This window comes from Chanodichthys erythropterus, chromosome 17, assembly GCF_024489055.1.
Source record: "Chanodichthys erythropterus isolate Z2021 chromosome 17, ASM2448905v1, whole genome shotgun sequence".
NCBI lineage: Eukaryota > Metazoa > Chordata > Actinopteri > Cypriniformes > Xenocyprididae > Chanodichthys > Chanodichthys erythropterus.
In genome coordinates, this window is record NC_090237.1 from 5,142,091 (window position 1) to 5,156,582 (window position 14,492).

Genomic DNA, 14,492 nt, shown 5'->3' on the forward strand with positions numbered 1-14,492 from the left:
GAGAAACCAGTTGCACAACAGTGTCATATGCTGATGATATGTTGTTTTGTGAAAGCATATCATTATACGCCTCACTAATTATCCTTTTCATCCATGTTGGTGTCGTTTCCTGTTTACATTGAGGAGAGTTTAATCAAAATTTAACTACCATTTAAACTACCACTCATGAATATTAATTACGTAACCTCACGTTCGGCAGCCGTTGGTAGTGCGAGGTGCGAGGTTGGACGTCAACAACAGACGTCATGGTTACCTAATTAATATTTAGAATGCAGCTGTATTAGCATTTATGAGAGGGCGGAGTTCTGCGCTCAGGACAGAAAGAAATAAACGGAGGAGCGGCAGCGAGAGGAGGAACACGGACGCTTGCGGAAGACACGCGCTCTCAACCTGCGTATCTGAAGAATTAGACGTGCTTGTCCAGGTTAGTGAAGCATCTTATTGTTCACTTCATAGTCCGCCCCGTTTATTTTATACTTAAATCAGGCATTACTTACAGCTGCTTTAATTACCAGATGTTTGTTATCGGGGTTTTATGTGTCTAAGGATACTGACTTGTTTTTGCAGTTGTTGTCTTTGAGTTCCAGACCCCCGCCCTATTTGTGCTCAGACTGAGTTTTAAAGCCTATAATTAAACACACTTGCAGAAGCTGCTATAAAAAGTGTACTGCGGTCATCGGAAAATAACGCTTCCTAGTGCAGTTTACAGAAAACAGCGTTTAACTGTCATCAGACTAATATTAGAGCAGTTAAACTGTCATTAAACAGATGAGTTAAACTGACTGTTTACAGTTGCATAAACTGCTTAGTCTCACAAGTTACAAATTGATTTGAATCCGAAAATAAAGACAGATTAACCCTTTGTTAACTGCTGTTTATGCATCTGGACCCAGAGTAGATCTGTTTTGCCACCCTAAGGCTAATATGAGGTGAGATAAAATCTGTTTAAGGTGGGACACTACAGGCTAAAATGCTCTGTTTTCGATTTTGAGATTTTTTTGGCTTTTAATAGTGTTTTTTCAGACTAGTGGTAAGAAAACATCCCAAACCCACTTTAAACTATTTATTTTTGGGCACTTTATCTATTTGTGCCTAAAGATTTTGATTTATAATACATATTTTTAAAGTTTTTTTCTCGTACACTGAGCCAAGTATCTCCACTTCAAAAACACTTACATAGAGCAAACTTTACTGTTTAATTCCTATCTATATTCTGAAGGTTTTACAGAGGGATTTTCTCATATATAATTTGCCAGATTGTATACAATCGTAAATCCTTCTGTTTGAACCACCCGCTCTAAGTGGGACTCGAACCCAGGTCCGCTGGCATGGGAGGCTGGCTCTCTAACAAGGAGGCTGAAGACCGCAGTCTCTAGCGTTTTGAAATCAGGGGAGTGATATATTTGAACACAACGTGCATATTTAAACATAACGTTTTAGAAAACTTGTAATATGTAAATAATGTTTGCAATTCTTATTGTAATCAATTCACTGGAGAAGTAAGTTGATAACCATTAGTTTGTTTTTTAACCTATTCACCTGCAGTGTCTCGCCTTAACTGTCCTAAGACTAACTGTTTTAATGCACAATAAAACGGTCATAATATTTGTCAGGATTGATGGTTGCACCAGAGACTCATAGTCGTGAAATGCACTAATGAATGATTTATCACAACAGTTGGCAAAAGATGTCAGTAGAGTTATGATGTTACAGTGTCATTTGAAGTCAATTTTAAGCAGTCACATTTTTTTTGTTCCTTTTAAATTACACCAATAAATAATCACCAGGGATATTTACTGCAGGCTGATGGTCCTGATTGTTCTCTCTCTCTCTTTCTCTCTCACACACACACACACACACACACATACTATCCTTAATCAAATAAATTCCTGAGCCGCAGGCCTGTGTGACGGGAAATAGAATAGCTCAGGAGTGTGTGAGTGTGTGTGTGTGTGTGCACAGATCCAAGAGACCGGAGGATTGTGGAAAAGTGTGTTGCTCGGAGCCATTCTTTACTCTAGGAAAAGAGTCTGTGTCCCGTAAAATCTTTCTGCTCTGGAGAATACTGATTAGATTGAGTCAGATCTCTGACAGAAGCAGGTGTTGTGGTTTGTGTAAATGTTATAAGAATATGTATATTGTGTAAGAATGAGCCTCAGGTCAGAGTCGTTTTACTATGATTTATTATGATTCCCATTGAAGAATTTCTTTGTGTCAGGGCAGACTTTGGGCTGTTTTTGGATTATAATCATCCATTTAAGGTCTTAAATGTGTTTCCGTCCTTTGTTTTGAAGATGTTTTATTGTCTCTTTTAAAGGTGCTATCTGTACAACACTAGCAGCAGCACAATAATAATGTATAGTTTCCAAACATACATTCCAGCCCTGTGAAGTCCATGCATGATAAAAGCAATGAGCATTAAAGTGGTTTTACCACGCTTGGGCACAAAACAAACTCACTTAAACTCAAACTCACTCACCTTGTAAAATCACTTTTTTAAAACACAGAATTAAGGGGCTGATGCTTTTATGTGGCAAAAGCAGTTTGATGAAAGTCAGCAAATTCAGATAGTCTATCTGTCTGTCTATCTTTTTCTCTATATGACAGTCTGTCTACCTGTCTGTCCGTCTGTCTGTCTACCTGTCTATCTGTCGGTCTATCTGACAGTCTGTCTGTCTTTTTGTCTGTCTGACTGTCTGTCTACCTGTCTGTCTGTCCATCTGTCTGACTCTGTCTGTCTATCTATCTATCTGTCTGTCTGTCTATCTTTCTGTCTATCTGACTGACTGTCTGTCTACCTGTCTGTCTGTCCATCTGTCTGACTCTGTCTGTCTATCTATCTATCTGTCTGTCTGTCTATCTTTCTGTCTATCTGACTGACTGTCTGTCGGTCTGTCTGTCTGTCTATTTATGTGTCTGTCTGTCTACCTACCTACCTACCTGTCTGTCTGTCTGTCTGTCTGTCTACCTGTCTATCTTTCTCTCTCTGTCTGTCTGTCTGACTCTGTCTGTCTACCTGTCTATCTGACAGTCTGTCTGTCTGTCTGTCTGTCTGTCTGTCTGACTGTCTGTCTGTCTGTCTGTCTGTCTGTCTGTCTGTCTGTCTGTCTGTCTGTCTGTCTGACTCTGTCTGTCTGTCTGTCTGTCTGTCTGTCTGTCTGACTGTCTAGATTCAAGATTCAAAAATAGCTTTATTGGCATGGAGAAAGGAATCCTTACATTGCCAAAGCATTAATAACAGTCAATAAAAATAAATAAATAAATAAAATAATAATAATGAAGAAAGAGAGAAAATCAGCAATAAAATAGCAATAATAATAATAAAATTGCAATAAAAATGTTCAATCTTATAATATTTATAGAAGTGTCTCTAGGCATTTAGTGAGTGTGTTGGTAGTTCTGTCCCGCTGGAGGCTCTTTCGTCGTGACAGGACCTCACGTACCTGGCAGCCAGGTTTGAGCTTGCTGGGCTTTCTCCTAGCAGGTATGGGAGTTTTTCCATATTTGATCTCTGATGAAAGTCTTTGTGGTGGGTTGAGAAATGGGGATAGAAAGCGTCCCTAATTTGTGCATATTTAGTTCAGGATGTCAGAAAGTGCAGTTCTGTTTCCACTTCATTCTTTGTGCAGTTTGGACACAGCCGGTCTTCCTTTGATAGCCAGGTCTGTCTGTGTCTGCCTGTCTCTATGGTGAGATCGTGTTCACTGAGTCGGTACATGCTCAGGACTTTTCTCAGTTTAGGGTCACTCACTGTACTCCGGTATCCTGCCAATTAATATTCTCTGTTTAGGGCCAAATAGCATTCCAATTTACTTTGTAGGGCTGTTGCATCTGTCCAATGATTTAGGTACTTTTCTTTTTGTGTTTTAATTATTTGGTTTGGTCTGGCTAAGTTTTTATTTTCAGTCAGACATGTTGTTGTTTGTGTAGTCAACTCTAAGACCAATTGGCCGAGGGCGTTTCTTCCTTGTGTCAGCTCTTGGTAGTTCAGGGCTTTGTCTATCTGTCTGTCTGTCTGTCTCACTGTCTCTGTCTGTCTGTCTCTGTCTGTCTGACTCTGTCTGTCTGTCTGTCTGTCTCACTGTCTCTGTCTGTCTGTCTGTCTCTGTCTGTCTGACTCTGTCTGTCTGTCTGTCTCACTGTCTCTGTCTGTCTGTCTGTCTGTCTGTCTGACTCTGTCTGTCTGTCTGTCTGTCTATCTGTCTGACTGTCTACCTGTCTGTCTTTTTGTCTGTCTGTCTATCTTCTGACTGTCTGTCTGTCTATCTTTCTGTCTATCTGACTGTCTGTCTATCTGACTCTGTCTGTCTGTCTATCTGTCGGTCTGACTCTGTCTGTCTGTCTGTCTGTCTGTCTGTCTATCTTTCTGTCTGTCTGTCTGTCTATCTATCTGACTGTCTGTGTCTGTCTATCTTTCTGTCTGTCTGACTGTCTGTCTGCCTGACTTTCTGTCTGTCTGACTGTCTGTCTACCTGTCTATCCTTCTCTCTGTCTAAATGTCTGTCTGACTCTATCTGTCTGTCTACCTGTCTGTCTGTCTGTCTACCTGTCTGTCTACCTGTCTGTCTGACTCTGTGTCTGTCTGACTGTCATTCTTTCTGTCTGTCTGTCTATCTTTCTGTCTGTCTATCTTTCTGTCTGTCTATCTTCTGTCTGTCTGACTGACACTGTCTATCTGATTGTCTGACTCTGTCTGTCTGTCTATCTGACTGTCTGTGTCTGTCTATCTTTCTGTCTGTCTACCTACCTGTCTACCTGTCTGTCTGTCTGTCTGTCTACCTGTCTATCCTTCTCTCTGTCTAAATGTCTGTCTGACTCTGACAGTCTGTCTGTCTGACTGTCTGACTGTCTATCTGACTGTCTATCTGACTGTCTATCTGACTGTCTATCTGACTGTCTATCTGACTGTCTATCTGACTGTCTATCTGACTGTCTATCTGACTGTCTATCTGACTGTCTATCTGACTGTCTATCTGACTGTCTATCTGACTGTCTGTCTATCTGACTGTCTGTCTGTCTATCTGACTCTGTCTGTCTGTATGTCTTTTTGTCTATCTGTCTGTCTATTTATCTATCTGTCTGTCTGTCTGTCTGTCTAGTAAATATGCCAGTTCAGTTCTCTTTCAAGCAGATTAAGAACTTTTGTTTATAATCCATAAACAACAAAGTGTATGAAAACAATGAAACATGTAATTCTAAAAATAATTAAAAAATATGAGCAATTTTTTTACTTTATCATCCCGTCTGTCTGTCTCTCTCTCTTCTTCAGGTGAGCTGCCTGTGTGTCCCTCACAATGTTGGTCTCACTGCACCTGTGCGTGTTGGTGGCTGTTTGTTCTTTGAGTGTTTCCGCATCTTTGTCCTCGTCTTACGGAGAACGAGGCTCTGATCTCGGCCTGCAGGTGTTTTTGCGTGTGGTCCAGGACAAACCCCTGGAGAATGTGGTCATGTCCCCTCACGGCGTGGCCTCCATCCTGGGCATGCTGCTCCCGGGGGCCCACGGGGACACTCGCCAACAGCTACTCACCGGCCTCAAATACAAGAAGTCTGGTGTGTATTTGCTCTGGTTTCACTTGCATTCCTTAAGCATTAAAATACAGCGCCAGATTTACTAAATGCTTGTTCCTCTCCTGATGTCAGGAGGATTTAGTGAGAAATGAGCGATTAAAATGACCTTATTGCATATGCATTTGTAGGAGTTTATCTGTCAGACCGCTAAATTCATGGGAGGAAAGTAATTAAATGAATCATGCAACATGATTTACTAAAGTTTGCGTTAGTCAATTTACTGCTATTTGCGCCATTATTTGCCACCCAAAAAAAGCATCTGACATGACACTGAATGTGTCAGTAGGTCACCCGCACCAGTTTCCACTCCCATCTGCTCTTTTATTAGATTGTGGCTGCACACGAATTTGCCCTGTTTAGTAAATCTAGTGCATAATTCAGTGCTACAGATGTGAATGACACCTCTGAAAAAGTAGCATGATTTTTGCTTTGCAGACAATAAAATGTGCAATTGAAAATAGCAATTTCAACCCTGTTATTGATGTATAAAAAATGACTTTTGTGTGCTTGTTTTGCTCTCAGGCCCATATAAGATGTTGCGGAAGCTGCATAAGGCCCTGACGACCAAATCCAACGCTGATATTGTGACGATCGCCAATGCGCTGTTCCCAAATGAGGGCTTCAGCATGAAAGAAGACTTCCTGACAGCCAACAGGGAGAACTTCCTGTGCGAGACTCAAACCATTGACTACAGCAACCCAGAGAAAGCTGCAGAAACCATTAATGAATGGGTGAAGAACAGCACGAAAGGTACACCTCACGTTAACCTCCGACCCCTGTATCTGATACCCTGACCTCTAGCCTGGATTACTTAAAGGATTTTACAATGCAGCTTCTCTCGAAATTTGATATTTATCCCTAAATAAGCTCTTAGCCATGAAATTACGGCTTTTATTGTTTAATGTTTATATATCTATATGTATGTATATATATATATATGGGGCATTGACGAGAGTTATTAAGTGTTAACAATGAGATTATGTGGTTTTTATAATCATTTAATACTGCTTTTGTCTTTTTTTTTTTTTTTTTTTTTTTTTTTTACAATATGGACAAAAGTCATTTGGTTTAACCAAAATTTCGGTTTTACAAAATGACACTTTTGGTTTTACCGAATGACGATATTTTCAAACAAAGCTAACAGGCTGATATCTAGTTAGCAAAAGAACAATCAAACATTTTATATTTAGTACAAGTTTTTAAAATATTACAACATTTTCCATGTTTTATAGCAGTTGTACCGAATGACCTGATGTTTCCAGATGTGTATGAGCAAGCGAAAACATGAATTGTTCAAACAGTTAAGAGAGAGTTAGTTACTTTGCTTCATGACCATGTGGTCCTTTGCAGGTGTCTGAATGATGTCACATCCTGTCACATGATAATGACCACATGATCCAAAATGGTCCTTTTATATTGGTTATACCGAATGACATCAATTAAATTAATTTTTCCAGACATTATTTCTCATAACAAAGCAACGACTTCTACGCATAATTTTAATGCCATAAAATCATGCCAGAATAAAAAAAAATATAAACATTTATTACATTTTAAGACATTTTGATCACAAATGAAATGGCTGTATTGGCCTTCGGACAGTTAAACCGAATGACATTTTGACACTTCAAAATCTTTAAAATACCTTTATATGTAGCAAAATATAATTATTAACCTTTTGGATTCAATAAAAGAGATCTAGTTGTACTACATTTTTTTGTTTTATATTATTATTAAGGCCTTTGGACAAAAAATTACATCACATCACATCATTGACCCATATATATATATATATATATATATATATATATATATATATATTATATATTTATTTTTTTTATTTTTTTATTTTTTTTCTTCTTTAATTTATAGGAAGTATAAGTTTATCAATGACTGAAAACCAATATTTGGTTCCAATAAATAAACTTAATTTCTCTATTTAATTGTCTTTATTTGATTGTATTTATTCATTCGTCATATTTATTTATGAATTAATTTTTATCTTTAATTATTAATCAAGTCATATTTTTATCTTTTAATTATTTCAAGTTATAAGAAAAATAAGAAAATATATGCAAAATGATTGAAAATTAAGTTAATTAAAGTTTATCAATAACTGAAAATAAAAATTTACCAAATTAAAAAAGAACTTTTTTTTTATATAACAAAATCACAAATCAGGGTTTTAAACTCTATTTACATGTCTCAGATTCATGCATTCATTCTTTTTTTCTTTCTTTCTTTCAAAACTTGCAACTCTCATTCAAAATGAAAATAAAATGGAAACCAGCTGATTTAATATTTAGTTAGTTCGACCTCCTGTCCTTTCAGTAACCACTTGTTGAAGAAAAAACACTTTTTCCGGCAATATTTATAATATTAATGTTATATAAATATATGTAATACTATTTTATACTATGACCTGCTCTGTTTTGTTTTTTATCAGGCCATATTCCCAGTCTTGTCAATGCGGATATGTTCGATTCGGCTCTGACTCGATTGGTGGCTGTCAATTCCATTTACTTCAAAGGCCTGTGGAAGTCCCGTTTCCAGGCCCAGAACACCAAACCCAGAAGCTTTACTGCAGGAGACGGAAAGTCATACAAAGTGCCCATGATGTCTCAGCTCTCCGTCTTCAACATGGGTGAGATGGTGTGATTTTCTTGTAGGTTGCATCAGATATTAAACTCACACACACAAAACTGAAAGATATTTCCTACCACGTGATTCGTGCCCTTGACTGTCTGGATATGTGTGGAACTGTTTTCCAGAGACGACGATGCAATAAAAACGTGGCTACTCTTTAAATCGCTGGGAACGCTGGAGTATTTTAACTTTACAGTTCCTCATAACCCAGGAGATGGGACTAAAAGGGTGCAAAATGTGAATTAATTTAATTCTAATGCAAAAGCCAAGAGTGTCTGGCCATCAACAGAACCATTTAAAATCCATAAAAACACCAATAAACTTTAGTTTTTTTTAGTAGTTTTGATATAAGCACTTTACAAGCAGAATAAAGTGTTTTATAGACCGTGCGAGAGGACCGCACTTATAAAGTTCACCAGGGTGACTGGGATATGATCCATACACACGTATGTTGAATATTGTTTTGAAGAACTTTTAAGTTCATAAAACTAATATTTAAAGAGGCCATATTATGCCATTTTACAAAGTCTTGATTTTGTTTTTGGGCTCTACTAGAACAGGTGTTCTTGCTTGAATGTTCAAAAAACACATTTTTCTCTATTCTCCATTGTTGCAGCTCCTCTCTTCCTCGTCTGTCAGTAACGCTCCATTTAGTTCCTGTCTCTGTAAAGCCCCTCCTTCTGAAAAGCTCAGTGTGCTCTGATTGGTCGACTTGGGCGGGAATTATTTAAATGAGGAATACTGTGACATGTTTCCTGGAAGAAAACTCAAGACTACAATCAGGGCGTTTCAGGGAGTTCAGAAACAGTGACACTGATATAGAGAGTAACTCCTGCTGGAGGGACTTTTGCAGAGCAAGCTCAAACAGCAACTTTACACACTTAAGACATTTGAAAAGCATAATAGGGCCTCTTTAATAGTTGAGAGACCCAGTGTTCAGCATAAAGCCTGATCCGTGATGCAGTGTATTTGTTCTCTCTGCAGGTCAGGCCAGCACTCCAGCAGGTTTGAAGTATACAGTGATCGAGCTGCCGTATCATGGCAATAGCATGAGTATGTTCATTGCGTTGCCGTCAAATGAGGACACGCCCCTGTCAGCCATCTTGCCGCACATCTCCACAGCGACCGTCCAAAGCTGGACCAAACAGCTAAACCAGAGGAGGATGCGCTTCCTAATGCCAAAGTGAGACACGCTGTCCTTTTAATATTCACTTGGACTTGTCTTATTTTAGTCTTTGTATGATGCAGTGTTATTTTAGTATTATTTGTATTATTACAGTATTTATTCATATTTTTATTTTCAGTTTTCATTTTAAATTTATAGATAGATTTTTTTAAATTTCTATACATGACATGAGGGTGTGCAAATTGTTTTTTTTTTTTTTTTGTCTTTAGAAAAGCTGAATTAGTTTAGCAAAGTGCAGAAATTCAGTGTTATGGAAGCTCATTTTTGCGACATAAGAAAAAAAAGCCATTCTTTGATAAATCATATTTAAGTCACAATTATGAGATAAAAATATTTATCATAATTATGTCTTTTTATCTCAACATTTGGACTTTTTATGCTATAATCTTTTATCTCATTTCATAACTGACTTTTTATCTCATTATTCTGACATTTTAACTCATAATTTTGAGTGTATCTCATAATTATGAATTAGTATGTCGTAATTTGACTCTTTATGCTAAAATCTTGACTTTTAATAATTTTGTCATAATTTTGACTTTTTATCTCATAATTATGACTTAGTATATCATAATTTTGACTCATAATTTTTGACTTTTTATCTCATAATATGACTTAGTATGTCATATTTTGATTTTTATTGCTATATTTTTGACTTATCTCATAATCTTGACTTGGTATGTCATTATTCTTGCTTTTTATGATATAAAGTTGACTTTTGGCCTTTGTATCTCATAATTGACTTATGTCATATAACATGACTTTATATCATTGTAGCAACTTTTATCTCATTATTTTGTCATAATTTTGACTCATCTTATAATTTTGACTTAGTATATCATCATTTTGACTGTCATCATTTACTTTTATTCTCATAATTATGACTTAGTATGTCATAATTTTGACTGTCATAATTTTGACTTGGTATGTCATCATTTCGACACTTAATGCTATAATATTGACTTTTATCGAATTTGACTTTTGTATCTCATAATTTCATATAACATGACTGTTTATCTAGTATTTTATTTTACTGCAGCTTTATTTAAGTTACTGAAAATGATTTTTTTGAAAGTTAATAACGCTGGTCTGATCTGTACTGAATCTGACATACTTTGTGGACTCATTATTTGCTGAACCAAGCTAAGCACCTCTAACGGTTTCTGTCCGTCTCTTCTTCTTTGAGCAGATTCACAGCCGAGCAAGAGGTGGATTTGGAGGCTCCTCTTAAAGCGATGGGAATCAAAGACATCTTCAGTCAGAACAAAGCTGATTTCAGACACCTGAGTGAGTGACAGCTGTCAGTCGTGCACAGATCATTTCCTGTGCATATGTTTGTGCATGAACTAATGATATCGTTGGTTGTTGACTGTGAACTTCAGCCGCATGAATCCCGTCTCTCAGTCGAGTGTGAAAATGAGTCAGAGTGACAGTGTTAGAGCGCTGGTCACCTTCCAGAGGAGCTCCACACGATCTCTAAAGACACAATTCTCCTCAAAGCCTTTGCTTTATTGCCATAATGCTGTTAAACGACAAACTTTAACCTGAATTGCTGCAAGCAGTGAATCACTGTGCCTTTTCTACTTTAACCTACAAAGAAAAGTTAAATAGGGCAAAGCTTAAAGCCATAGTTCACCCAGAAATGAAATCTATCATCATTTACTCACACACACGTTATTATGTTTTCAATGGAACACAAAAGGAGATTTTTTTTCTCTCCATACAGTCTGTCGTTCTCCAAATAGGATCAAAAATGATCATAAAAGCTCTCTTTGGAGCTTGACAGGCACTATGAGACCTCATTGTATGGACTATTGAAGAAAGTCATACAGGTTTGGAACCACATGAAGATGAGGAAATGATGACAAAATGTTTCTTTGACAGCATTTAAAGCCCTTTCTATTCTTAAACCTTGATTTTAGGTGTTTAGAAATGCCAAATTATTTTAACAAAGGCAGAAATTCAGTGTTATGGAAGCTCATTTCTGCCACATTAGAAAACAAAAGTCATGATCAGTCATAATTATGACATAAAAAGTCAAAATTATGAGATACTGAGTCATTATTATGGCAGTCGGATTTTTTCATAATTATGACCGTTGAATCTTTCTCAATTTTTCTCATGTTGACTCATTATTATGAATTTGTATCTCATAATTGAATTATTATAATTTTAACTTTTTATCTCATTTTGACTTAGCATCTCATAGTTACAGCTTTTTGTCTGATAATTTAACTTTTTGTCATAAATTTTGGCTTTTATTCCTTAACTACTCAGTATCTCATAACTGCAACTTTTTATTCGATAATTTAACATTTTTGTCATGATTATGACTTTTTATATCATAGTTATGACTTAGTATCTTATACTGTAGCTACAACTTTTGTCAATTTCGTCTTTTTGTCATAATTTTTGTCTTTTATTCTCATAGTTATTAGTATCTCATAATTACAATTTTATGTCATAATTATGACTTTTATATCATAGGTTTGACTTAGTATCTTATAGTTACAACTTTCTGTCATCATTTTCTCTGTCATATTTTTTCTTCTCAATTATCACTTAGTATCTCATAATTACAACTTTTTGTCATAAATTTGAATTTCTGTCAATAATTATGACTTATATCATAGTTATGACTTAATATCTTATAGTTAAAACTTTTTGTCATATTTTTTTGTCTTTTATTCTCATAGTTATTACTTAGAAAGCTGTAATTATGAGATACTGTCATTATTATATATATATATGACTTGTTACAACTTTTTGTCATAATTTTTGTCCTTTTAGTTCTCAACTTTTTTTTTTTAGATTAGTTACATTATTATATATTAGTTAGATTTGTTAAATCATAGGTTTGACTTGTCTCATAATTATAACTTTGTCATATTTTCACGTTTTTGTCATAATTATGACTTCATATCATAATTATGACTTAGTATCTCAGTTACTTTTTGTCACAATCGACTTTTTGTCAACTGCTTGGGTTTTATTATAATTATGACTTAATGCCACAAATAGTTGTAATTATGAGATACTATTACTATTGACTCATAATCATAATTATAATCATGATTTATCTCATAATTTCTTCATTTTATGTTATAATTGACTTTAATGGGCTGATGTTAGAATTATGATTTACGAAAGCGTGTGTGTGCGTGTGTGTGCGTGTGTGTGGAAATGGGCTTCCATCCAATGTTTAAAGAATCAAGCTGAAAATATCAGAAATAGCATCTGTGGAAAAATGAGAGGGACAAATATAAATACATACTAAAGTACAGAGAGAGAGAAAGTCAGAATAAAAGAGGTTTAATATTAACTAGAAGGAAGGAAGAGGTTTTGTCAAGCATTGTAGGCCAACCTGGACCTGCAGTCTGAAGTGTTTTGTTCTGTTGCCCCTGTGTGGCCGTCTGATGCAATCACATGACTGTCTTCTGGTGGATGGATGAAACTGGGATGTGCAAGTCAGCTCTATATTAGCTGAATACAAATGATTTCAGCCCTCTGTGTTCTTGTATGATTATGAATAATAATAATAATAATAAAACTAATACAAATAACATTTATGAATATTTATTGCTGTGCAACATCATGAATGTTTTGATGGTTATTGTGTTAAGTGTAGTCTTTATGTTTGTGTATGTAACAGGTTCGGAGTTTGTTTATGTGTCCAAAGCGCTGCAGAAGGCCAAGATCGAGGTCAATGAGGATGGGACTAAAGCCTCTGCTGCCACAAGTGAGATACTGTGCCATAAATGTTTTAAAATCCACTCACAATCACGTCCAGCGAGACCCTTCATCTGTGGTCATCTCTCATTTCAGCTGCAATCTTGCACGCCCGATCTTCTCCTCCGTGGATGGCTGTGGACAGACCGTTCCTGTTTCTCATCAGACACAATCCTACAGGTACACACACACAGCTCACATACATTGTATGGTCCTTTATCTGTTTTATAATTATGAATCTGTAAGATTAAAATGTCCTGACTGTGAAATCTGATCCCGTTCTCTTCTCAGGAACCATTTTGTTTGCTGGCCAGATCAACAAACCTTGAGCCAGAGATCAGAGGGGGCTCTTCCTCAGACATACACACACACACACACGCACACTGATATATTAAACTTTTGTCCCGGACTGCGTGTTCTGTACCCATTCAATTTCTCAAGTGTCTTTTTACCCTCATTTTTACTTCGTCTTTGTATTGCATTGCTGTTAGCTTTATATACTTGGGGAATATTTTCTAAGATTTTATACATGGTTTATAATTTGTCTCTAATGCAAACTTTCTCACAAAATGTGTGCAACTGAAATGCTGACATAACTTTTGTTTAACTTTAACTGAGAATTGTTTTTGTTTTATTTTATTTTATTTGTCATATTAACGATACATTTTCCTGCATTGAGTCATATTTTATTAAATAAGGTACTTAAACTGGTTCACCTTGTCTTTTTTAACTTTCAGACTTTTACATTTTTACAATATTTGTTGTTTATTTAATAAAGTATACTCAATTTACTAGTTTTGTTGCTTTTGCAGTTTTATTATGCTAGATTATACACCTATAAGACAACAACAATAAAACATTAATGAAATGTTTCTTTAAAAAACACTGATAGAATACATATACTCATACATATATTCATATACTATCAATGGCAAGGCAAATAAACAGTGATAATGTTCAGAACAAATAAATATATATATATATATATTTAGCCTATATTGATGTTAGGCTTTAATACATAAAATTATCTAAAAAATAATTTGTAAATAAGATATTTTAGTTGAAATCCGATGGCTCAGTGAGGCCTGCATAGCCAGCAATGAAATTTCCTCTCTCAAGATCCATTAATGTACTAAAAACATGTTTAAATCAGTTCATGTGAGTACAGTGGTTCAATATTAATATTATAAAGCGACGAGAATATTTTTGGTGTGCCAAAAAAACAAAATAATGACTTATATTTTGATGGCCGATTTCAAAACACTGCTTCATGAAGCTTCGGAGCATAATGAATCAGCGTATCGAATCAGCTGTTCGGAGCGCCAAAGTCACGTGATTTCAGCCGTTGCCAGTTTGACAAGCA

General features: G+C 35.9%; 1 protein-coding gene across 1 annotated transcript; it reads left to right on the top strand.

The window, feature by feature from the left end:
* Positions 1-298: 298 nt before the first annotated feature.
* serpine2 (serpin peptidase inhibitor, clade E (nexin, plasminogen activator inhibitor type 1), member 2) lies at positions 299-13,867 on the top strand. Its single transcript, XM_067364735.1, has 9 exons — positions 299-424; positions 5,270-5,550; positions 6,091-6,318; positions 8,015-8,212; positions 9,199-9,397; positions 10,590-10,687; positions 13,053-13,139; positions 13,226-13,309; positions 13,421-13,867. Exons 2-9 carry the CDS (start codon positions 5,295-5,297, stop codon positions 13,456-13,458), a joined length of 1,188 nt encoding a protein of 395 aa, XP_067220836.1. The 5' UTR covers positions 299-424; positions 5,270-5,294; the 3' UTR covers positions 13,459-13,867.
* Positions 13,868-14,492: the final 625 nt, after the last annotated feature.

Coding starts and splice junctions, on each gene's coding strand:
- serpine2 (XM_067364735.1), top strand. CDS start 5,295: ATGTTGGTCTCACTGCACCTGTGCGTGTTGGTGGCTGTTTGTTCTTTG. Junction 5,551..6,090: donor CCTCAAATACAAGAAGTCTG/GTGTGTATTTGC, acceptor TTTTGCTCTCAG/GCCCATATAAGATGTTGCGG. Junction 9,398..10,589: donor ATGCGCTTCCTAATGCCAAA/GTGAGACACGCT, acceptor TTCTTTGAGCAG/ATTCACAGCCGAGCAAGAGG.